Here is a 24708-nt window from a genome sequence, read left to right as displayed (position 1 = left end):
AGGCTGAAATTCTCAGGGAGGAAGCATCGGTTCCGAAGCAGCCCTGCCCACAGCTGGACACCAACGATGCCAAAGATGAAAAAGACGAAGAAACAGAGCAGCAGGACATTGCCCAACATAGGCAAGGTGTCCAGCAATAATGTGACGAGGATACGCATGCCTGTGGGGGGCAGAAGAGCCATGCTGGGGGTTCCAGTCTGGTCCAGCGAAGCTGAGGGCCACAGGCCTGGCAGTCTTCCCCACGAGGGCCCACTGGGAATGCTGAGAGGCCCAATTTAAGCTGGAGGGGAGACTCTCCCAGACAGCCCTTGAAGCCCCATTGGCCTGCCCATATTATCTATTGTATGGTACCAACACCTATCCCCAGGAACTGTGGCTTCCAAAGCCCTCTCAGGTTCTGGGTCCCACCTCACTGTCTCATTGTCACCACGGAGCTGATGATATCACCCCCAATTTACAGATGAGAAGTCTGAGGCTCCCAGAAGTGACGTGAGATGCTCAGGATGGGAGCTGCTAAATGTAGGCGCCAGGACTTAAATTTAGGTTTTTGTGCTTCCAAATCCTGCTCCCCGAGGCGCAGGCACACACCTCCCACTTCCTTCTCTCACCAGACTCAGTCACCTGACCTTCCTAAATGATGGTCCCAGGGGCCACTGGGGAAACTGAGACAGACCTCCTGTATCCAGGGAGGCTAGAAAGCAGCCAAGATGACCAGCGCTTTACCAGGTTTCTGAGCCCACCCCCATCGCCCGGTCCTGCATTTCTGTTCCCTGTGTGTCTGTTCCATGCTGGCTCTAGGTCTTGAAATCAGGGTCTCCTGAAGAGATATAACTCTGTCTTCTTGGGAACATAGCAGTTAATGCTCCATGGGCAAAGTCACTGCATCCCCACCCCCAAATAAAAGCCTGGTTAGGGATCCATTCCTCACTCCGGGTCTACGACTCATTAACCCAAATACTTGAACTAGCCTTTAGGAGACTCAGACATCCTAAGCCCTTGTCAAAGTGATGGACCTCTGGTGGCCCATGTGACCCCCAAAGTGCCCTGTGTGGGCTCTACTCCCTCTGGGGCAAAGGTTCTAAACAATAACACAACAATTGATTAACCTTTCTGGTGACGACAGCCACCCTATTCTGACCAGCCAGTCAGCCCTTTCCCCCCCTCCCCGCCTCCTTAGTTCCTCCCATCCTCCTTCAGCTCCTGGGAGCTCCAACTGAGATCAATTCCTCAGGGCTTGCTAGCATTAAGGGAATTACAGCAGTGGTTAGTCTGAGGTCTATCAATTTAGCAGCTGTCACCTGGGAGAGGAGGCCAGCCACGCCCCTCTTCTGGCTCTCCCGTTAACATCAAGCATGCCCCCCCCCACTCACTCAGCAGTTCTGTCCTCCCAGAGGTAAGCAAATCTCACACACACACACACACACACAGAGACACACACACACACACACACACACACACACACACACACACGGCTACTGCAGCATCAGACATTTAGTCAGGCACAGTGCCCCCTCCCGAGGCCCCATTGGGGACCCATCTGCAGCTTGAGGAATTGCAAAGGGGGCCTGCAAATGGAGAGGGGCAGAAAGGCAGGGGAGCTGAAGCTGCCAAACCTTTGCTGGCTCCAGAAACCAATGCGGTTTAATTTAGATAATGGTCTCAGCAGTCGCTGCAAGAGTTGGAAAGGAGTGGGGAGCTCGGGGGGTGGGGGGGGGGATGCAACCATAGCCGGAGGGTAAGGCGTGGAGTGGCCTTGTCTTGAGAGAAGTGGTGTTTAGTGCCGGTGTGGTCACACCAACGAAAACCAAAAAGACCATTAACAATTTGTGTCCCCTCTTGCTGGTCTGATGGTCTCCCCACTGGTCCCCATCCACCCTATTCCTCTGGAAAGGGGTCATCTGAGGTGTTTCTAAGATTCAGCCTGGCTGAAATGAGTAGAACCCAGGTAGCTTTCCTAGTGATACCACCAGGGTTAGAGGCTCTGACTGGGTCCCTGCTGTGCCCTTTTCTGCCTCAGGTCATGACGAATGTGCCACATTTCCTCTGAGGGCCCTCTGTCCAGGGGTGAGGGCTAAGGGGTCACTCACTGGGCACCCGGTTAATGGCCCTGAGCGGTCGCAGCACTCGGACTGTCCTGACTGCTGAGAAGCTGACGTTCTGCAGGTCCAGCGAATACTCCAGCATCCTGTGGGGAGGGGCCGGGATGGAGGCCCTTTGAGTTTGAGGCCAGTGAAGAATCCTGCTGTGAGGTGGCAGGATGACCTAGGACTCTTCCCTCTCCTCCACCAAGGGAAGCTGAAGATCAGCTCTCTGTCTAGGGGACAAGGATACCCCCAAGCCATGACAGTCAACTCAAAGGGGAACAGACCCCAAAGGAACACTGTGGGGGTGCAGATGACAGACCAGAGCCCTGCAAGCAGGCAGCCCTGGAGGAGTGGACAGCCAGACAGGCAGGAGACTTGCCCAATGACCTCCCACCCTAACCCAAGCCCTCACCCCGCAATAACGATGAAAAAGTCAAGTCGGTTCCAAGTGTCTCCCAGGTAGCATTTCTTCCCAAAGATGCCCAAGGCCACCATCTTCACCACCATTTCCACAGCAAAGAAGGCAAAGATGAAGTCATCGAAGGCCTAAAGTGAGGAGGAGCGGCTGCCGAAACTGAGGAGAATAGGGGACACCCACCCCACCCAATGCCCACCAGCTGGACCAGGGCTTCTGGCAGAACAGAATTCAGGCTTTACAATCCAAGAACCACTCAACCCTTCCTCTAACACACACACAGAGACAGATGAACAGAAACACACACATACTCACCTGCAAGATCCGGCAGCGCTGGGAGTCACAGGCGATGTCCTCACATGGCCTGAACATACCCAGAGTCACACAGTTGAGAAGAATGACCAACATGCTGATGCGCTCGAACCAGGTACCAGGTGTCAAGGAAACAGCTCTCCAAAGCCTGAGCTGAAGATGCCTCCTAGGTCAGACCTAACACTCGCTACCTGTCAATTAACCTTTGGAAACACAAGAGCTAAGCTGGAAGGAGCCGGGCCTACCACGGTCATTTTATCTCTCCAGCCCAGTCTTCCTCATTTGTAAGGTAGAGTAGGCCATAAATACCCTGACTATTTGCACAAGCCATGTAGGGAATAGAATTGATTGCGCCCGTGGAAATGCCAGGCTCCATGAGTTTGCTGTGAATCTGATCCTCCTCTCCCCACCGCACTGGGTAGATGTGAGAAGCAAGTGAGATAATGTATGCGAATGTGTTACACAAACCTACAGTCGGATTAAGCCTGCCTTACAGTTTACCACGCACTTTCACACAATGCCACGATCGCTGCTCACAACAGCCCCATGAAGCATCCAGGGTGGATCATTTCATTCCCCACAACCCAAGGACAGCAAGACCCAGAGAGCTGAAGCCAAGTCATATGCCAGAGTTGCTCCAGAAGCCAAGATAGGATGGAGGCTTCCAAGCTCATGGTCTACTACGTTATCTTCCATACACTACAACTATGCAGGCAGACAGGGCCTCAGGATAGCCCTGGTACCAGAAAGCGAGCCCACATCTGCAGCCCTGCTCCCCTTGCCACTTCACAGGAACCCAAGGCTCTGGCTTCAACCACCAGTTCCCGGCTTCTCCAAGTCCTCAGCCTTTAGCCACATTCACGCCTTTTGGAAACAAGACCCATGCCAGACCCTGCACTTGGTAGAAGCCTCAGCTCTGCAGAGAGGGCAGTAGTAGCATCATACATGTCCAGGCTTCTGCCACACCTCTTGTGTCTTCTAAGCTAGATCCGAGCAGCTAGGGCCAGAGGGAAGTCTAAATCCCAAGCCTTTCTGCGAAGTGAATTCTGTTGAGAGGTTTGGTTTACCTTCCGCCCATTTGACATGAAGGTATACAAGATGACCTCCAGGTAAAGAAGGTTCTAGGCCCTGGACCCCACAGATGAACAACAAAACAGCCTAGCTTCCTCATGAAAAAATAGGAGTGAGGCAGAAAGAGCAAAGAACCCAGGGACAAGCAGAGATAGAAGGAAAGAGGAAGGGGTTGTGGCAACCTGCTGCCTGCCCTGCCAGTCCACCTGGGGTCTTGGAGTCCATGGACCCTTCCTGTCTTAGCCTTGCTTCTGGAATGAGAAGGCTTCCACCAGGCATGAAGAGATGACCAGGAAGATTCAGAGACCCAGTAACCATCCTCCCAAAGGACCCCACCACTGTCTGACTCTTCAGCACTAACTTCTTCCTCAGCCACCTTGAAGGGCTCCCCATTCCTGTCAGCAGGCTCTTTTCTATTGGGTGCACATCTGTGTCACCACCTGTACCTAGCACCCCAGAAATCCTCAGACATTTCTGTTTTCATAATATCCATCCCTTAAAAAAAAATGAGTGGCCAGGCGATGGTGGCGCACGCCTTTAATCCCAGCACTCGTGAGGCAGAGGCAGGTGGATCTCTGTGAGTTCGAGACCAGCCTGGTCTACAAGAGCTAGTTCCAGGACAGGCTCCAAAGCTACAGAGAAACCCTGTCTCGAGAAACAAAACAAAAAAAGAGTAAAAAATGAAATAAAATCTTAGGTTCAGAGCAGGGAAGTAGGTGAGAGGGGGAAATGAAAGTGTTTCTATGGGGCTGTTTTCCTGAGAGTAGCTGTCGGATCTCTCTCCAGAATAGGGGTCAGCCAGGGGTCACTCTGGAAAAAATGGGGACAGGGAGGAAGCCACCACTTGGAAAGGAAAGGATGCAATTACCCTTAATAACGGGTCCGTGCTCCCCAAGCTAGCCCACTCCTCTCTGCAGGAGAAGCAGCACCTAGGAGGGGCCCATGAGAACGACTGTGTGGGGGGAAAGGCTCCAGGATACTCCTGTGGACATCTAATGGCAGTGACTCCACGGAGTTAAGTCGTGTGCTTGGCTCTTCTCCCTTGCTGGCTATAGGCTCCTGGCAGGTAGGAATACTCTGCTTCACCCTTAACAGCACCCACACTACAGAGCCCTGGGTAACATGTAGTCCATAGCAGATGAACAGTGCACAGGAAGAGCGAATGAATGAATGAATGAATGAATGAACCAAAGTACCAACCAGCCAGTCATCTGTCCGTCCAGAAGCCTCCCCATTCATGTTTTCCTGATGCTGCCCTCGGTGGTGTCAGTCAATGACAGTGATGTGAAGAGTGACAGAGCTGATCCCACAGAAGGGATGGCCCCCACTTCTGTTCCTACTTTTTATTGGCTCGGACTGGGGCCTCTGATAGTCAGAATCTGCACCCAGACAACCTTACATTGGGCTCTTAGCCAAAATTCCCTTCTCCAGGCCCCTTGGCGACCCAGCCTGCACCCGTGTACATGCCTTCCACTCCACGATCCCTTCACTATGGCTAAGTCTTAAGGGACAGGCAAATCTAGAACAAATTGAATAGAAGAATATCTAAGAGGGTCTTTCACCCTTCTCAGGGTGGGGCTTGTTTCCTTGGGAACATGGCAGTATGTCACTATGTGATGTTCTTCTGTTGCCATAACAACCGGAGAATGTGTCACCAGGTGGTGTGAATTTGTTGCCACGGTAATTAGAGACACCCCCCTTCCCCTTACACATGCGCTCCCCTTGCCCAGACTGCTGTCTTGTCCCCATGCAAGGAAGCAGAAGCAGGGAGACCCACAGGTTATCAGGTTGGGGGGAAAACCATGTGACAGATCCCCATGGTAACCAAGGGAACGGGGGACAGTGGTTGCCATAGTGACTATGAGAGACCTGTGCGGTCACATGTCTACTGTTGCTATGGTGACTGTCCGGGCTGGAGTGGATCCCAAAGGGTGGGAGCAGGAGAGGGGAGGATCTTTCTCCTCCCCACAGCCCACCATCAAAAGCAGAGAAAAAGAGAATGGCAGAAGACGACCTCTCTATCATCCCTCCCCCTCCCCTCCTTCCTGGGAGAGGGAAATAGAGCATGTTATATCCACAGATGAGTCTTCTCCATAGGTTTTTAATCTAGACACAGTTTTCCCTAGCCTGGCAACTAGAGATCTAAGGCGCTGGGCCTGGGGTGTTAACCCAGACAGCAAGCAGGCCTTCTAGCTACCTCCCTCCCTTCCAGAAGTCTGGAAATGTGAGACTAAAGAACATTGAGGAGGAAATTGGCCCAGACCCAGGAATTCTGGCCTTCTAGTAAGAATTGAGGGGTGGGGGACCAGGTCCTCGCCTCACCCATCCTACAGAGAGAATAGTGGTCTATGGCATCTCATGCTTCTTAGGGTGGAAGAAGATTCAGGGGTTCAGCCTGATGGCCTGTGCTCGTTTTTTTCCCTTTCAGAAAAGGGGATTCCCCAACAGAGGCCCCCTCCCTCTAACTAGCCTATTTCCCTATGCACCCCCAGCTCCAGTGTGTGGGTGTGTGGGGAGGGAGGTTTCCAACTGAAAACTGAAGCCTGCCCGAAAGGCAGCCAGCCCCACCCAGAGACAGAGACAGGAGGCACAGAGACACAAGAGAGAACGCCACTGGAATCTTTGGGAGGGGAAATAGGCCAGAAATCTGATTCAAACGTCTGTGACTGTGTGTGTGTGTGTGTGTGTGTGTGTGTGTGTGCGCGCGCGCGCGCGCATGCATGTCTGTATATGCGAGCACTGTGTCTGTCGCCATCCCAACTAAGGCAGGCAGGGCGGGGTGAGAGCTGGGGCGGGAGTAGCAGAAGGGGGGTAGGGTGGAGGGGTAATCCCAGGAATGGCTCCAACTGGCACTAGGGGTGATGGGGAGTCCCCCAGCAGTGGAGCACAGTGCGTGCAAAGGAGTCTATATGACCCAGAAGAAAGGAGGATCTGGGACAAATTGCCAAAGATCCTCTGCCCCCAGTCCACTTAACTCTCTGCTCTAGCCCTTCTCCCTAGAATCTTCTCTAGATGGTCTAGGGTTTGAAAATGGGATGAGAGAACATAGGAGATTCAACACCCCCACACACACTTCCTCTGAGGACCCAGTGGAGAATCCTCCCTTGGGAAGAATAGGAAGACTTGGGGGCACTGGGACAATGGCAAGGAAGACTAGAGAAATTCCTAGGGCCTCCTCCCTTCTAAAGACACACTCAGACACACACAGTGACACACAGCCCCACACTCACATTCACTTCTGGAAGCCATTAGGACTCCTGCCTCTCAGGCCTCCCCCCTCCTCCCCCCCCCCGACTTCTGGCAGACTCCCCTCTCCTTCCCTGGCCCCCCTCCCACCCCTCCTCTCTCGGCATCCCAAATGCCAGCCTGTGATTTCCAAATGAGAAAAAGCTGTGCTGGGCTCTGAGCTTGGAGAAACTCCTACACAAACTTCCAGATGTGACACAACAGCCCGAGAGGGAATGCTCAGGAACTCCTTCCCCGGGAGGGGAGACGCACGCCCTCACATGTAAGAAACACTGCAAAGGCAGCAGTCCCTGTAACCTAGGAGGCTGTGACCTGCCGCGGAGCTGGTTGGGGCCCATGTCCCTCCTCTCCCGGGTACAGGAGCATATACTTTTTGTGTCCCTTCTTCCTCTTGTTGTCCTTCTTCCTTCCCCAACACACACACACACACACACACACACACTTCCTACCTGCATCTAGATCTCCATTCTAGGAAACCTGACCTCATAGTGAGGCCGCAAGAGGAAGGGGCCAAGAAAAGTATAGTAGGGAGAAGGGCTAACTAGCTTCAGTTAACTGGAGAGGGTAAGTTTGTCTTCAAGTCCCTCAGGACCAGTGTCTTCATGACCTACATTGGGGACTCCTGGAGCTAACAGAAGCCTCTCAGAAACCAAAAGGAGAGAAAGGAAAGGCTAGAGGGCAGTTCAGAGTACCTCTCTGGCAGTGGAAATACAGTTGCCCCTGTCTGTCACTTGGATAGGATTGGAACTAGAATGATGGATAGATTGGAACTGGAACAATGGGGGACTCGGGCAGGCAGCCCCCTTTACTAAGAAATTGTTCTCAGCATACTGTCAGTTGGTGTGCTGGCTAGTCTAAATATAGGGACATAGATTTTACACACCCAAGACCACCCCCTCCCCAATTGGGCCTGCTCACCTAAACTCTCTTCCCACTTAGAGCCTGGGTCACTTATCTCCTTCCAGGAAAGCATTTACCTCCAGATCCTCCACCTGGAGATAGGGCGAGTTGGCAGAGACGCCTGCCCAGAAGTCTGCTTTTGGGGCTTTGGGAAGGGAGAGGAGACAAGACCTTCCAGTCACCCAAGGATCCCTGAGGAAGAGAAGCAGGGACTGCTGGGGTTTTTCCCATTCATCGTGTGATTGGGAGTGGAGAGGAGGGCGTCTTTTCCCATCCCCATCTCTGCCACAGAGAAGGGGACGTTGGGATGGAGGCTCACAATTTTGAGATGTGTTTGTTAACAGCGAGACCACAGACCTCAGAGCCCCTACTCTCCTTTCTTCAGCTCGGAGAGAAAGGAAGGAAGGGGCAAAGTCTTGGGAGGGATGATGAGGGGAGCTCTTCAAAGACTCGGAGTGTAGAGCAGGGGGTGGGGGACGCAAGCTTATATCCTGCTTTCCGCACTAGAGGCGGCAGCGCTGCAGAGTGAGGGCGGCACCAAGCTTCCCACTGCCCCTGCTCTCCAAAGCAGTGCCCGGCTTGGACTCTCAAGGGCTACCAGGGTAGAATTGTGGTCTCCCACCCTGAGTCCCAGAGAACCTCTGGGCTGGAGAACCAGAAGATGCTGTCGATTACTGGGATATTAATACAGCCAGACCCCACATTTCTGCTACCCCAGAGCTGGGCGTCAGTCAAGCCAGTGCTTTGTGCTAGGGTTTTACAGGACTAGGGGCTCCCTGACTGCTCCAGGCTAAGAGGTGAGGGTGAGCAAAATTCATCTGCCTGGAATGTGGGGCATGCACTTCCAAAACCTAGCCATAGAGTAGGCTTGGGGTGCCCGACCTCAGTCCTCCTTAGTGAACACGCTGGCAGTCTCCTGGACCCCCAACACTTTCAGACGACTGCGGTTTCCCATACCTGGTCTGCCATCAGCTGGAGCACTCTGATTTGTGAAAGGGGAGGCGTAGTGTGTGGACGACGAGCTTAATCCCATCCCCCACTTGCCGGAGCTCTTGTCTCCCCCCCCCCACAAGAAAAAAAAAGCACAAAACTCCCCAACCCAACCTTAGTCACCAGCATTCAGATAAAGATTTGAGGTGGGGAGGGCGCTGGCCGCATTGGGCTCTCTCTGAAAGGGGCTCTGGTCCAGCTCTGGGGGCAGACAGCTCCCCCTTCACCACATCTTGTTCTCATTCTGCACCCCTGACATCAGCCGCCGCCGAAATCTCCTTGTTGTGCCTCCAACCCGCGGATTGGGAGGGTGTTGGGGGGCGGGGGACAGGACCTCCCCCTCCCCATTTCCCGCTAGGTCAGTAAAAACCTCAGCCTTGAGGACCAGGTCAGGGGACTGGACCCTAGAATCCGCCGCAAACTTTGGGGCGGGGGCATAAGGAAACCCCAGGAGATTGCGGTCTCCCCTCCTCCGTCCCCGCAGCTTCCTCTCCACCCCTGCCCCCAAACTCGAAAACCAAACCCAGCTCGCTAACCCGTGGCGGGCGAGCTGTTGGAGTAGAAAGCCCAGGCTCCCGAAGCTGCCTACATCTGGAGGATGACGACCCTCCTCTGCCCACATCTGTAGAGCATCCAGCTGCATACCAGAGGGTCACGTCTCCTCTCTTTTCCTAGCTTGGATTTCAATCCTCCACCCCCCTCCCCGCCCAAGGAAGACTGAGGTGTGTGTATTCGGAGGTGGGGCTCGCCTAGGGTACCCACCAAGCCTGCTTTAGTCTTCGCTTCTACTCGGACGCCCCCTCCCCTACTCAGCAGTCCCCCCCCTCTCAACTGTCTACAGTTCAGGCTCACTTCTTCAACTCACCTGGCTTTCGGCCCCCTCTGGCGACACGACCCGCCCCCCTGTGGACCCCCCTAATCCGGTCCATCGCGGTGCCCCGAAGGATATGGGTTACAGACCGTGCGGAGACACCAGCTCCGCGGGCGGCTGTCCTGGCTCAAGTAGAAGAAAACCACCGGGGCCAACGCCGGGTACGGCAGCCCCTCTGCCTCGGAGTCCGCGCTGCCCGGGTCCTTTTCCGTCGACCCCGGCCCCTGCCGGCCCCCGGCCCCGGACAGGTCGTTGAGCCGCGTGAAGCTCCGAGGCTGTCCCGACTCCTCGGCGCCCGCTCCATCCTCCTCCTCGTCCATCCTCTGGCCAGCCGGGGCCCCGGGAGGTCCGAAGAGGGCGGGTGGCGCCCCTCAGAGGAAGTGTCCTCACGCAACCGGGGGACCCCGGCGGGGGAGCATGTGGGGGGCTCTAAAGAGCTTGCTGAGCCCCCAGGAGGGACAGTTCAGCCCTGCTCCCCCTGCCCGCAGGGGCATGCTGCCCGCGGGGCTCCGGGTCGGAGGGAAGCCCCGCCTGGCGAGAGTCCCGCTTCCCCTGGGTTCCCGGGGGCTCCCCGACTAGACAGCCGGCTTCCCCTCACTTTGTTCCGGCTTCTTCGCTTCGCGCCCAGGCTCCGGTTGCCCGAATTGGCGCTACCTTCGGCGAAGCAGTCCCCGAGAGATGGAGGAAAAAAAGGGGCCACCCGGTAGAGGGCAAGGGTCCGGGAAGGGGCGCCCCCTCTTCCCTCGGCGCAGCTGGAGAAGGATCTAAGGGGTCAGCATCGTCCCGGCTCCGCGCCAGAGGCAGCAGGGGGGAGGGGAGGAGGGATCTCTTTGGGGGTGGGTTTGGAGGGGGTGGGGGCCGGCTCCTTCCTCCGCCCCGCGGCGGGCTAGAGAACCGGGAGGGGCGGGGAGACGGTGGGGGGCCGTCCCTGGCGGAGGTGGAGGCGGAGATGTCACCGCCGCCGCCGCCGCCGTGGCTGCCGTTGCCGTAGCTGTCGCCGGCGCCACTGCCTCCTCCTCCGGCCAAGACGCGGAGCGAGCGAGCGAAAGCGGCGGCGAGCAGCCCGGCGCACACCACAGCTGGATCCCTCACTCCAACTTCAAGCCTCGGCCCCGCCTCTCCCAGCCAACCTCACAGCCAATCGCCGTGCGTCACCGGTCCAGAGCCGCCCTTCTATTGGTCAGTCGCCGTGCCAGTGCGGGAGGGGGTACCGGGGGAGAGAACCACAGCTGGAATCCGGTTCCCACCCCAAAACCAGGACCGCCTTTCTCCCCTCCTCTTGCCCCTGGGTTCGCTCCCGAAGGTTGGGTCCAATCAGACAGTTGCCCAGACCGAACCCACTTTTCTATTAGTCTCTAAGGTCTTTGGGACTCCCCTCGAGCGAGCCTTTAGAAATCAAAGTATTTGGCATTGAGTCCTGGGGTGGCCCCTATGCACCCCCGAATTGGACAACAGCCAGAAGGCAGAACTTAGCTCTAAACAGTACTGGAAAAGAAGGGAGACAAGAACCCTAGGACTTAGGAGTGTTACCGGGGTCCCGCAGTGAAATTCGACTCTCCACCTGGTTAATCACCCAGATTAACCCAGAGCCACTTGAACCCAGAGCCAGACTGGGGAAAGGGAAGAAAAGTGGAATGCCTGGTATTTCAGACTGGAAGGTGACTGAGGGACCTTCCTAGGTGACGCTAGAAAGGTAGAGGTGGGTGTGGTCTGGGAGTGTCTTCCACCAGCCTCTTAGGTTTGCTGGTCCAGATCTCGGGTCCACTTCTAAGACGTTAACCCTGGCATAACCCTAACCCTTCTGGCTGATGCTCTGAGCATCACTTCCTGCTTCTAGAGATCATTGCAGGGTGGAAGCTCCTCTTGGGGACTTCATCCTAGAAAAGCATAGCCCCAGAGGTGGCACCAGACAGCAGAGCCTGGGTCATCGGAAGCCAACGTGGAGACCACCTGCGAAGGCCACTGTGGGCCTCGAGTGTGGTCTGAGCTTTACCTACTTCATCCTGCAGAGCTCCACTCTGTGCCTCAGTTTCTCCCCTTTCTCAGATTCTCAATATGGCTTAAGGGAAGCCTGTCTGAGAGATAAGTGCTCTGCATAGTTACTCTCCTCCACCACTCTACTGGAAGTGGTGCTTGCGTTCGTGTGTGCGTCCCAGGCGTGTGCAAGCAAGCGAAGACCCTGGCTTTTGCCCCGCCTCATCTCCCTGTATTCGGGGTCTCAATCAGTTTTAACTCCCTCACACCGCCTGAGCCTCCAAAACCTGTGGGTACCAGAGATCCAAGCGCCACCGGAGTTCTGAACGTGAGGCGGGCGCAAGAGGGGAGCGCGGGGGGGGGGGGCGGCGTTGAGATCAGACACAGGAAAACATCTCCACATCTCCACAATCTGCGTAGTGTGTATACGATGGAACCCACAGGATCTGCAGCTCCGTAGTCCCGTTAGACTCAGGAAAGCCCAAGCCACTGCGGAAAAGCTGAGGAATGGATCGGACCACCTCCTGCAGCCCCTGATTCCCAGGCGTTCTTCCCTGGCAAAGATGCAACACCCACACATCCTCCAGAGACCTCTTGGCACCACGACATGGGTTTGGGGCCGTCCCAACTTCCACTCTGGCCAGTTGCCAAGGTGGAGTGAAGAGGGCAGAGCCGCTGCTGCGCTGTCACCTTCGTAGCTGCCCTTTCGCCAAAGCCGAGCGTTGAATTGTGCAAAGGAGGCCAGGCCTATTTGCATTTCATGCTAATGAGCAGATCCCCTAAGTGCCTATTTCTCCTGGAGAGAGTCTCTGCTCTCATTCCGAGTGTGAGGTGCCAGTCTTGAACTCGGGGCCCCTTCTGGGAGAGAGGAGCTATTTAAGGCTTGCTGTTACAACCTGACAGCCTCTTCCCTCCCTCCCTAGCGTCCTCAGTCAAGCAGGTGGGCTTGCCCTTTGGTCACCATCTTGAAGCCCTAGGGTTGGCAGCTAGAGGTTGGAACTTTCATAACCCGGTCTCTGAAGTGGAGAGGCAAACCTCACCCAGCCCCACAGTTCTCCAGTGGTCAGAGGCTCCGCATCATCCTTGGGCAGCCCCTGTTATGGAACATACCAAGAAAAGAGACAAGCAGGCACCAGCTGGAGAAATTGAGACCTACTTCCCTGAGTTTGCTAGTGGGAAGATCTGCCATCTAGGACAGCCTAGGGTGTCAGGGGACCCTATCTGCTACCTGAGTGGTGGAAGGGAGGAGGAAGGCAAGAGAAGATAGGAAGTCTTTCATGTCAGTGTTCCAAGTTTCAGCTCTGACACCACCCCCTTCTTACTGGCTTCCTGTCTGGAGATTTTTTTTTTTTTAATGTGCTTTGGTGTTTGACCTGCATGCCACTGGAACTTGAGTTACAGTAATGAGCTGCCATGTGGGTGCTGGGAATTGAACCCGGGTCCTCTGGAAGAGCAGCCAATGCTCATAACCACTGAGCCATCTCTCCAGCCTGCTCTTTCTGGCCGAGGACACAGCGTTGACTTGGTCAAAGGTGAGAAACCTCACAGTACGACGTCTGGGCAGAGATGAGTGTAGACTTATTTCTGCCCCTAGGCTGTGCTTCTTGAGCCAAGCCCTAGCCTAATGTTTGATACATACACAGAGGGCACTTAGTGAATTTCTTTTGGATGAATGGGAAGTGGTAAGAGAGGAACAAAGAGTTCCTTTATGAGCCTGGTGGTGGTGATCCATGTCTTTAATGCCAACACTTGGGAGACAGAGGTAGGAGGATCTCTGTGAGTTCGAGACCAGCCTGGTCTACAAAGCAATTTCCAGGACAACCAAAAACAGGTAAGGTTTCACAGAGAAACCCTGTCTCAAAACAAACAAACAAAAACCTCCTTTGTTTGTGCCTATTTTCCTACCAACTTAGACCTACATATGGTCCAAACACTCTTCTGAATTTGCTAAAGTACCCCATATATGCCTTGCTCAGCAAGCCCCCGTAGGTCCCTACAGTCTTTGCCCCTCCCCTGCTGCTTACTGGTTCCCTTAAGAACAAAATTAATCATCCATTTGTGGTACTCTTTACTTAGGGATGCTGCAAGCATCCAATTTGGTTCCCTCCACATCTCTAGGAATTAAATGAGACCCCCATTTCTCAGTTAAAGAATCTGGGGCTCGCCGGGCGGTGGTGGCGCACGCCTTTAATCCCAGCACTCGGGAGGCAGAGGCAGGCGGATCTCTGTGAGTTCGAGGCCAGCCTGGTCTACAAGAGCTAGTTCCAGGACAGGCTCTAAAAAAGAGAAACCCTGTCTCGAAAAACCAAAAAAAAAAAAAAAAAAGAAAAAAGAAAAAAAAAGAATCTGGGGCTCAGGGAAATGAAATAACTCCCAAACCATGAGGCCACGTATATTGTGACCCTAGGTCACAAAAAAGCTGCCCCAGTACAGTCCTGCTGACAGAAGAGGGGGCGTGGAAGGTGGTAAGGTGGCACTTGCCAAGAAAGAAGAAGAGACGTGGGACTTTTAAATCAACTTCACATCTAGTAAGGATCACGTTCAGCCTGGACTCTGGAAAACCCAGCCTTCCTGGGAGAAGTAATTCCTTCTTCAATCTATTTACAAGATGTCTTAGCCCCGTGCCTGCCTGATAGCAGAAGGGAAATGAGAAAAGCAAAAGGAAGGCAGGGTGAAGGGAGAACACCAAATGCACTTTCCTTTATAGCCATGCCTCCACCTCCTGGCAGGAAGAAGCAGCCTCAGTGATCTTTGTGGTCATTCTGAAGACCCCAGGGAGAACGTGGTATGCTCAGGGGTGTCAGACTGAACTCCTACCATTCTGGCCCTCCAATAGTTAGCCCCAGAGAGCTAAAGGCTCCTGCTTCACCATCTCATTCATGAGGGTCGAAGGGACCACAGGGACAAGGGGACTGCATGTACTGCCCAGACTGTTCCAAATCCAGTGCTGGGGTTGCCAAAAAGGCCACCTGTGTCTCACCATGCTCTACTCTTCCTTCCTGTCACCCCCAAGGCAGGCTCCACGTGTCCGGTCTTTGACTTGTTGGCAAGGCTGAGTGGGATCCATCAAGAAAAGGGCCAGCTGACCTCATTGGCTGGAGTGCTAATCCCCTCCAGATGGGCTGGTGGCTTGCACCAAGGGCCTGCTGCCCAGACTGCGACAACTCTGGTCTCAGTGACCATGTGTAGCTGTGTGTGTGACAATGCCCTGTCTCTAGTTTTTTTCCTGCTCTATTCCTCCCTGCTGCTGACATCCTCCCTCCCCCCATCCACTCCTCTTTGTCTCTCTGGCAGCTTCTCCCAGCTATCTGTGTTGCTTGGCTTGGAGGCTAGGATGATCAAATTCAGCAAACCTCAAAGAAATAGTTTCTTTACAATCTCACAACCCCCTCATTCTCTACCTGCCCAACCCAAGCATGTCCCCCGGCTTCCTTCCCTGATGGCAACTCTGTGGAGTTTTCCAATCACCATTTGTCAAGGATGGCCTTCAAGACCATCTCCTAACATCGAGAGGCCAGGAGGAGGTCCAGGGAAGGTGCCAGCTTCCTCTGCAGCAGGAGTCAGATGGATTTGGGGAAGGGTTTCCAACACAACAGATGCTCCCCATGAAGGAGAGTCCTTTCCCAGATCATCCTGCAGGAAGCAGAGAATGACCATGACCTCCTGTAGTGATGCTAGGCTTGAATGGGTAACCCCAAAGAAATGCCTTGGTTCTGGTCATAGTAGTTTCTACAGGTACTCTACAGTGCACGGCAATTTGTCTTTCTGTTAAATATCAAAGCCTATACTGAGCTCTATCCCTTCCCTAGCTTTAAATGAAGAGACCAGGGGGCAGATGGCAGGCCGCTTCCTAACAGGGGCCCTTCCTACCTGGGCCAGTATTCACCTTGTCTTCACTCTGGTTCCTGTACTTGGTTTTGGTTCACTGACTCAGTTACATTCAAGCTTATTAATCACGGACGGAGGCAAGATCAGGCTAGTGACCCATGGAAGGTGAAGGGGCAATGAGAGGAGACAAAGGAGGCAGCTGGGGAGGCAGGGAAAGGTCCCAGGCCAGAGCAAGAGAAGCTAGCATCTCAAGGTCACCATGGGACACTGTTAGGTTTATTTCATGGTAAGCAGGTGCCCATGGGGGAGCTTACAAGAGTGACTGTCATCACCTGGTGGCAGGGTTCCCAGTGGTGGCTGTAGGGGATAGTCTTGCAAGGCCTAAGTCTCTGGTCAGCTGGAAATTTCTGCCTTCTGGCCCAGCTCAAAGGGTTCTGGACAGTTACTGGTGTAGTAGCTTCCGTAGTTCACAGGGCTCAGTGATAGGCATGGAACAGGCTTGGTTTTCAAAAACGTAGACTGTGGCCCTGTCTTCTACTCGTCGAAGGGTGCTCAGGAAGGGCAGTTGTCGGGACAGGAAGCTGGATGGGTCTCCGTCGGCCAGAATCAGCACCTGGGGTAGTGGTAGAGCAAAGAGCGTCACCTGGGAGTAGGAACTAGTCATTGCAGAGCCCAGTGGGACATGACCTCTCCCGCAAGCCTCCAAAAGGCAGGATGTCGGGAGCCAGCCCAGTAGGGAGACGCAACAAAGGGAGGCAGAGGGTGAACCCAACTTCGCAGGGATGTGTACCTTGTTAGGGATGTAGATGGAGTGGACGCACTGTATCAGGGCCTTGGTGTCCTTGGCCTGAGGATCTCCACAGACCACAATCTGGCCAGTACAGGAAAGTCATCCAGGGTCAGAAAGGGAGAAGCTAGGCCCCAGATCTGCCAGAACCTCCCCGTCCTTCCTCCACCCACCCAGTGTCCCTAAGAAGGGAAAGGACTCACCTCAGCCACCAGGAGGATTCATCAGATTTAATGCTTGGCAAACAGAAACACGCAAACCACACACTGACACACAAACACACACACAGGAAGGCACACAAGTAGCAATGTCATACATTGTGCTGGATATACAAATCTGGGGGGAGGGGATTCAGAAGACTTGATACACTGGATGACACACAACATTCAAAGAAGCACAGAATAGTTATATACATGCAGAGCAGATGCCCAAAGAAAGTGGATGCCACACACATAAATACACACAAACATACTTTCACACATATGCACACACAGGCACTCACAAGTATTCATAGGCAAACCAGAGGCAAAACACTCTGACACACACCAGGCTACAAGCCAGAAAAACATGTGTGATGTGTGTGTGTGTGTGTGTGTGTGTGTGTGGTGTACACTAATAAAGCACAAAGGAACAGAATTAATCAGACCACCATGTAGAGCCTTACAGAGAATCACTTCACCAGCCACCCAGCCACCAGGAACCCATATATTTAGCCCCTTCATTTTTGCCTTTATACTTTATACTTTTGCCTCGCAAGCATGTCCCTGGGCCAGAGGCCTGTCACCAATGATACTGCCCTTCTACAGACACCTCCACTCCACAGATAGAAGACCCCCGACCTTATAAGCACCTACACACATTAAGTGAGTTTGGGGAGAGCGCTGAAGCTCTACTCATGGCTCCCATACCCCGCTACCCTCCTGACCTGGGTCTCAGTCCGCGTATAACCACCTCCCTACCTGCTTGAGAGTCTGCTGTTGAGCTGAGAGGGCACGGACCATCTCAGGCAATGCCACCGGGACACGGCGCATGCGCTCTGAGAAGGCTGTCAACAGGGACACACACTTGTCCATCCAGTCCTTGTGGCCAGTGAAGCCATGCAACCGAAGCAGGTTGTGGGCAGACACAGAGTTGGCACTGGGTTCTGCGCCATCCTGGTCTGCAAGGGACAGGAGGTGGTATAAGGGGAATGGTCACTGAGTTTCAGGACTCTGCCCTGAGACTGAATCTGGGTTATGAGGTTCAGGGGTAGGATGAAGAAGTACATGCATTGTTGGTCTGATTGTTGTTTTTTGTTTTGTTTTGTTCTATGAGATTGGGTTTCTCTGTGAAACAGCCCTGGCTATCCTAGAACTCACTCTGTATCTGTAGACCAAGCTGGTATCTAACTCACAGAAATCCACCTGCCTCTGCCTCCCAAGTGCTGTGATTAAAGGCATGTGCCACCACGGCCTGGCTATTTTTCTTTCTTTTCTTTTTCTTTTTTCTTTCTTTTTTTTTTTTTTACAGACCCCTCTATCCTGCCGAGCTGTGGGTATTCAGGTTTCTTTACCTCATTACTAACGCCTTTGTCCAGTACTGACTGCTGGGGACAGGGAGGCACTCCACTCCTCCACATCTTCTAATCCGTCTACACACCCTTCTGGGCTGCTGCCTGGACAAGCCCCAATCCCTCCGTGTCCCCCTCTTCAGGTGCTACCCCTGGCTGCTTTCAGTGGTGCCACCGAAACTAAACGCCAGTCCTCTTGATGGGTCACCCTGATTTCCGTGTTCCTAATCTTCTCTACAACTGTCAGAGTGACCTCTTTACACTCAAGCCAGAGCAGGTCAGAACCCTCTTCCACCCTGAGCCCTCACTTCTTACCCCAGAATCCGTAGCCTCCCCCCACACCACTCCCCACTCTCTTGGTCTTCTATCACTTGGCCTATCCCCCTAGGGCTCTCTCGGACTGTCTCTTCTGCCTAAACTCTCTCCTAAGTGCCTCCCTGACCATACAGCTCCTCCTGATTGACAGCTGTCCCACAAGTCTACCGCGAGCTCAATGCTCTGGGGGTGTGTCACATTTTATACTCTTCCTGGTTACCAGTCCTCAGCTCCTACCACACACTGCAAACTTCCTGCAGGCAGAGACCAAGGCAGTCTTGTTTAACACGTGAATCCGTGGGTTTCAAAGACCACTGCATGATCACAGGACAGCTAGAACCACCTCTCCATTGACCCTGGGGAAACACTGCTGCTACACTCGTGTGAATATTAAGAAGCAGATTCAGAAATATCAGGTGACTACCAAAGTCACACAGAATAAAGACATGAAGTCAGAAGCCCCTCTCAGGAAATGCCCGGCCCTAACTAGGACCAAGGGCTGGCCCACAGCCACACTGACCGTCCTTTAGACGAAGAGGCAGGTCCGCTCCCAGCTCAGCCTCACTGCAGAAGTAGCCACCACCTCGGGAATCCCAGAAGAGCCTGTCCTGTGTGTCCTGCAGGCGCAGAGCCCACTCGAGCCACGAGCTCTCCTGTGAGGCCTCATACAGGTCCAGCAGGCCCCGCACCACGAAGGCATAGTCCTCCAGGAAGCCCCAGCAGGGTGGGTTGCTAGGGGTACAGGAGAGAAAGAAAAGTCTGGGGGGGCAGGAATAAGCAGACTTCTCTGGGTCAATCCTCAACACCCACCTCTCTTGTGGCTACAGTTAGCCCGTTTCCCAAAAGAGTCAAGGGGTCCAGGAGTACTGAGTGTGTGCATGGCAGAGTAGCGACTGATCAGGCAATTGAAGAGGAAGACCAGGGCTTGGAATCACACAAGATGGCCCCTTGGCTTATCGAGGCCCCTTACCTGTGCTCCACTGTTCCCCTGGTGCCTGCATAACATGTCCGCTTCAGGCGGCCACTGGCTACATCAAACATGTGCCGCTTGAGGAATTTGGCGCCGTTGGTGGCCTGGGTGACCAACTTATCCATGCCCAGGACAGCCCCCGTCACAGCAAAGCCAGACACCATCAGGCCTGGAGGGAAGAGAGACCAGGGGTGGTAAGAGGCCAACAAGAGCTCTCCAGGGACACCCACCCAAGGCTCCAAGGGCCAAGCCCAGGCAGATTACTTGGACTGTAAATCTGCATCTATTTCTTTCTAATTTGAAATAAAGACACCTAGGGGGAAAGAATGCACTGATAGAAGGGGCTTAGCAAATAGGATCAGGACTTAGAGAAGGTCACCCCCACCATTCCAGGCAGCCAGCATCTTGCTGTCCAGGTGTGCTTTTGGTCGATGTTTCCGGGCCTGGAAGAGCTTCTCCAGCCCCGAGTTGAGCAATGTGCTCACAGCTTCTACCTCTAGGCCAAAGCGGGCTGCGGTCAGCTCCAGCGAATACCGCACCGTTAGTACATTCTGGCCTTGCAGCTCCCCCTTGGGGTCCTGAGAAAAACAGCCTTAGTCAGAAGGAATCCATATAGTTGGTGGGCCTGGGGTCCTCCTCCTGTGTCCCCAGAAGTCCTCACCTGAGTGGAGCTGATATTGCCTGCCTCACTGAGTCCATAATGCTTCATTAGGAGCTGGCCCGAGGTCAGTGGCTCGCTGGCACCTCCCACAGGCTCTGGGAGCAGCTGTTGGACCTCTTTGACTGTCCACACGTAGAATGCACCTTCTTTTGGCTTCATGCCCCGCTCTGGAGGAGAATCGGCATCCTCGGCACTATGAAAACCTCCAGACTGTGGGGACAGGAGAGTTGGCAAGTCACCATCCAAAGCCCTCCTGCAGAAAGTCGCCCCCCCCCCCGCCGCCTCAGTGGACACGCACCCGATGGCTCAGACTTCGGCTCACATACTGCAAGATGCCTTTGGCCACATCAGAGTAGAATTCATCACCAGAGATCTGTAGGAAATGGGAGACTGTAAACAGAGGTTACTGGGGTGGCTCAGAGTCAATAGAGGATAGTCACCCAGAAAAGTGAGGGGAGGGAAGCCCAGGTATCCAGGATGTGATAAGGAATTATGGGGTGAAATTAGGAGGGAGCCACAGTTACCTGGAAGGCTTTGGGATTGGTAGCCAGGGTTGAGGTTAGGGGCAAAAGTCACCTGGAAGGCCTGGGAATAGACCACCGATAGCTGTGCCTGGTCATAGAGCATCTTCTCAAAGTGGGGGATATGCCACTGGCGGTCCGTGGAGTACCGGTGAAAGCCCTGTGCCAGGCAGGAAGTAGAGCTAAGTTGATCTCAGCCTCTGTCACCAGCCCTGCCGCCCCTCCAGGGAACCTGGCCTCCCCCTCACCTGCCCCACATGGTCCCGGATGCCCCCGTTGGCCATCATTTTCAGGGTATGCAAGGCCATCTGCTGAGCCCGAGGGCCATCCTGGGTGACCCGGTGACTGAGCCAATAGGAGAACAAGAAGCTCAGGATCACTGTGGAACAGGAAGAGGAGGGTGAGAAAGCCAGGCAGTCTCTGGTCCATCCATCTCTGTCAGGCTGAAACGGGGAAACTTCCACTCTCCACTCAGAGGACACAGGTCAGAGGTCAGGTTATTATTGGTCTACTGGGGACCAGAAAGGTACTGAGTCACTCAGCCACACAAGACAGACCAGGGTCACTGGGTTGCTTATCTAAACCAAGACAGTCATTACATAGGTCAGAGGTCACTGACCAGGTGTGGGAAACTTGGGGGCCTCAGCAAAACCACCATACTCCTCATCATAGCCTTCATCCAGTTGCTGGAAGCAACGGGTGTTCATGGTGGAAGCAGAGGGCGGCAGCTGTCGGTCACCCATGGTGATCTCAGATCGGGCCAGAAGGGCTGAGGTGACACGCTCGCTGTTTTCCAGAAGGGTGTTCTTGTTCTGTTTCCACTACCGGAGGTGAACACACAGCTGGAGGTCAGCACGGGCCGCAGGCTCCGTGGTCCCTCCCCTCCCTGATAGCCACCAACCTGATCGCGGATTCGCATCAACACTGTTCGGAAGCCAACGCGAGTCAAGCCATCCTCTGGTGGGAAGTAGGTGCCCCCGACAAACGGCTGGAGGCTGGGGGTCAGCCACACATTCATCGGCCAGCCCCCTCCGCTGCTGGTGGCCTGAAAGACAGAGGGTCAAGGGTCAGGGGAGCTGTCATACACAGGTGTGACGAGACTGCCACCAGAGATGGCTCACCTGCACAAAAGTCATATACACTTTGTCCACATCTGGCCGCTCCTCTCGGTCCACTTTCACACTGACAAAGTCCTCATTGAGCAAGTGCCCAATCTCTTCATTCTGGAAGGACTCCTCCTCCATCATATGACACCAGTGGCAGGTGGAGTACCCCACTAGGATGGAAGGGGGACATGAGGGCAGGAAAGGGTCGCTGGGACCCAGAAGACCTCCCCTGACCTGCCGCCCGTCGCCGAACCTCTCAGGTGGGTGTATACCTGAGAGGAAAATTGGCTTGTTTTCTTTCTTGGCCTTGTCGAAGGCTTCCTGTCCCCAAGGGTACCTAAGTCCAACAGGAAGAGGCATCACTTGGCAGCCTTGGGAATCTCAGAGGAGCTTGGGCCCTTACCAGTCCACCAGAACTCACCAGTCCACCGGGTTGTAGGCATGCTGCAGGAGGTAGGGTGACTTCTCATTGATTAGGCGGTTAGGGGTCTTCTGAGGTGCGGGCGGAGGAGGACAGCTGGTCCGGCTAGCCTTTCCTCCAGCAGGCATGGACACTGAATTACTAACTGTAGCACTTCGGTCCTTGTCCCGGGAGGAGCTACCCCTAGGGTAGGCAGAGAGGTCACATAAACGAGGACAGCTCCTCCCTTGCCCACCCCAACCAGCTCAACTCCTCCCAGCCTCAGGAACTCCTACTCTTAGCCCAGCCCACCTTTCTGAACCACGGGGGAGACCGTGGCCTTTGTGCTCCCCCTTATGTTTTGGGGGTGGTGAGGAAAGGTGGCTCATTGGGGGATCCCTGCCAGGTTAGGCTCCCCCAGCTTCTCAGACCTGGCGGTAGGTAGGCTATCTGTGAGGTCACGGCGGGTCACAATGAGTAGAATGGTCCTTCCAGCTGGGTTCTGTCACCCATGCAGGGCCCCTCCCTGAGGTGGTTGCACTGCAGGCATCCCTAGCACACATGTGGGTGACCTGTAAAAGGGAGTGGCTACTGCCAGTGTCTGGACAGGTCAAAGGGCGTTAGGTCTGGGACTGGGCCAGGTGAAGGACAGCCAGAAGAAGTAGGCAGGGATGGCTAAGCCACAACAACCAAAAACGGAGTACAGGACACTCTGTGGGACCAGGTCTTGTACTATCCACACCCACAGAACACCCAGAGAATCAAATAGGCCTGTCTCAGGGAGTTCAGCCCAAGAGAGTGGCCCTGGGAACACAGCTAAATAACAGGCCAGTGGCAGCAACCTAAGGCTGTGACAGAGCGCATGGTGCTTCCCGGGAAGGGCCTTTGGACAGTACAGCATTCTGGAAAGGCTTCCTAGAGGTGGTGTTAAGGTAGACCCAGAGCTAGCCCGGTAGCAGATAAGGGGAGGCAAAGAAAGGAAGCCTTCCTGCTGGAACCAAGGAACAGATGGTGTTGGGGAGAGCCAGGCATGCAGAAGGATCTCAGCAGACACCACAGACGCGTGCCTGAGAGACGATCGCAAGCCCTACAGGCGCAAGGCATGTTGCAGTGACCAGCTCATACCTGCAGCGAGCGACGAGGCTCAGCCCCACGCAGGGAGACCCGGAGGCTAGGGCCCAGTCAGGCCCACACTCCCAGTATGGCTGCTCCAGTTCGGGCGGTAGTTGCGAGGGGCGGACCTAGAGCCCGATCCTCGCCAAGGCTCGGGCACTGTGGCTGGTCTCCGAGCGCCGCCCGGCGGTAGAGCGCAGAAATACAGACCCGCTTTTGAAGCTCCTTCAGGTTCCGCGCCTAACATTGGAAGTGCTGGCGGGAAAAATTACCCTCGCCCTTGGGAGGGCGTGAGATCTCAGAGAATCCTATTATTGTGCGTACCCTTTGCCCCTTTCACAAGCGAGAAATGAGACTCCAACAGAAGGATTTGCTCGGGCAGCAAAATTTGCTTGGTTCATGCTGTCCATCTCAAGGTCCGACCTAGAACCCACCCACTGCAGGAAGCTTTCCCTGGATGATGACACAGAGCCAATGCGTCCTATTGCATACCCTATGTACTCGCTTCATTCGCTTTATTTAGCCAGGGTCGTGTCGACACCTCTCTACTCTACCAGGCACTGGACACTGGTGTGCTCCTCCTTAGCCTTTATTCACAGTCTATAGCCAGTAAATACTATCACACACCGTGACAAGCACCTTGAGTGGGTATAATCTAGCAAGAGACTTGATCTGGTAGACGGGACAAGCAGGAAAGCTCCGCCAATGGGAGGAAGTCCTACTTATGCGGTAACTAAAGACTGAGAGAGACCCTGCAGTGGGTGACAGAAGTAGCAGAAGGCACAGAAGGCTTAAGGATCCTGAGGGAAGGAGTTGGGACTGGAGAACAGCAGAAGGCCACCCAGCACGGCTGGAGGTTGGAGAGTCAAAAGACAGGTAATGGAGGCAGACAGGAACTGGTTTAGTTAGGTTTCTATTGCTGTCATGAAAAACCATTGCAAAAAGGCAAGTTGAGGAGGAAAGGGTTTATTTGGCTTCAGCATTGCTGTTCATCACTGAGGGAAGTCAGGACAGGAACTCAAACACAGCAGGATCCTGGAGGCAGGAGCTGATACAGAGGCCTTGGAGGGGGGCTTGCTTCCCCTGACTTGCTCAGCCCACCTTCTTCTAGAACCCAGGACCAGCGGCACAGGAATGGTGCCACCCACCATGGGTTGCCCCCCCCCCCCTGTTCACTTAATGAGAAAATGCCTTACAGCTGGATCTCAAGGAGGCATTTCATCAGCTGAGGCTCCTTCCTCTGATGACTCCAGCTTGTGTCAAGTTGACACACAAAACCAGCCAGTCCATCAGGGCTGGAATTCAAAGCAGGAACCTGGAGACAGGAACCACAGCAGAAGCCGTGGAGGAACACTGCTTACTGGCTTGCTCTCCATAGATTGCTCAGCCTGTATTTTTACAGCACCCAGGACCACCAACCCAGGGGTGCCATTGCCCATAGTGAACCGGGCCCTCAAACATCAATCAAGATGTTGCCATCAACATCTTGCCAACAAGCCAATCTGGTGAGGACAAGCCTATGGTGTGTTTTCTCATTTGAGGTTCCTGCTCCCAAAATGACTCTAGTTTGGTGTCAAGCTGACAAGGGAGGTTAG

The 24708-nt window shown here is 54.3% G+C and overlaps 2 protein-coding genes across 32 annotated transcripts in view; both read right to left on the bottom strand.

Moving 5' to 3' along the window:
* Cacna1g (calcium voltage-gated channel subunit alpha1 G) overlaps positions 1-10209 on the bottom strand; it is a 64302-nt gene extending 54093 nt beyond the window's left edge. For all 29 annotated transcript variants that reach the window (XM_038324886.1, XM_038324878.1, XM_038324881.1 and 26 more), the window contains exons 1-5: positions 9968-10209; positions 2815-2926; positions 2497-2630; positions 2088-2185; positions 1-160 (exon numbers count right to left, since the gene is read on the bottom strand). In XM_038324886.1, the coding sequence (XP_038180814.1) occupies positions 1-160; positions 2088-2185; positions 2497-2630; positions 2815-2926; positions 9968-10209 (746 nt within the window). The remainder of the gene's footprint in view (positions 161-2087; positions 2186-2496; positions 2631-2814; positions 2927-9967) is intronic.
* A 5762-nt stretch (positions 10210-15971) lies between these two features.
* Spata20 (spermatogenesis associated 20) lies at positions 15972-23221 on the bottom strand. 3 transcript variants are annotated; one of them, XM_038327049.2, is made up of 17 exons: positions 23126-23221; positions 22313-22572; positions 22022-22204; positions 21873-21937; positions 21616-21770; positions 21396-21539; positions 21114-21315; positions 20743-20873; positions 20550-20654; positions 20272-20346; positions 19974-20183; positions 19698-19890; positions 19313-19481; positions 18863-19074; positions 17438-17637; positions 16482-16562; positions 15972-16304 (listed from the first exon to the last, which is right to left on the bottom strand). In XM_038327049.2, exons 2-17 carry the CDS (start codon positions 22387-22389, stop codon positions 16134-16136), a joined length of 2373 nt encoding a protein of 790 aa, XP_038182977.1. In that variant the 5' UTR covers positions 22390-22572; positions 23126-23221; the 3' UTR covers positions 15972-16133. The 3 variants fall into 3 exon arrangements, with proteins under 3 accessions (XP_038182977.1, XP_038182979.1, XP_038182980.1); XM_038327051.1 differs by having other exon boundaries at positions 22432-22572; XM_038327052.1 differs by lacking the exon at positions 22313-22572 and having other exon boundaries at positions 23126-23200.
* Positions 23222-24708: the final 1487 nt, after the last annotated feature.

Source organism: Arvicola amphibius, chromosome 4 (genome assembly GCF_903992535.2).
Source record: "Arvicola amphibius chromosome 4, mArvAmp1.2, whole genome shotgun sequence".
Classification (NCBI taxonomy): Eukaryota; Metazoa; Chordata; class Mammalia; order Rodentia; family Cricetidae; genus Arvicola; species Arvicola amphibius.
The sequence above is the reverse complement of the archived record's forward strand: the minus strand, read 5'-3'. Positions and strand labels throughout refer to the sequence as shown.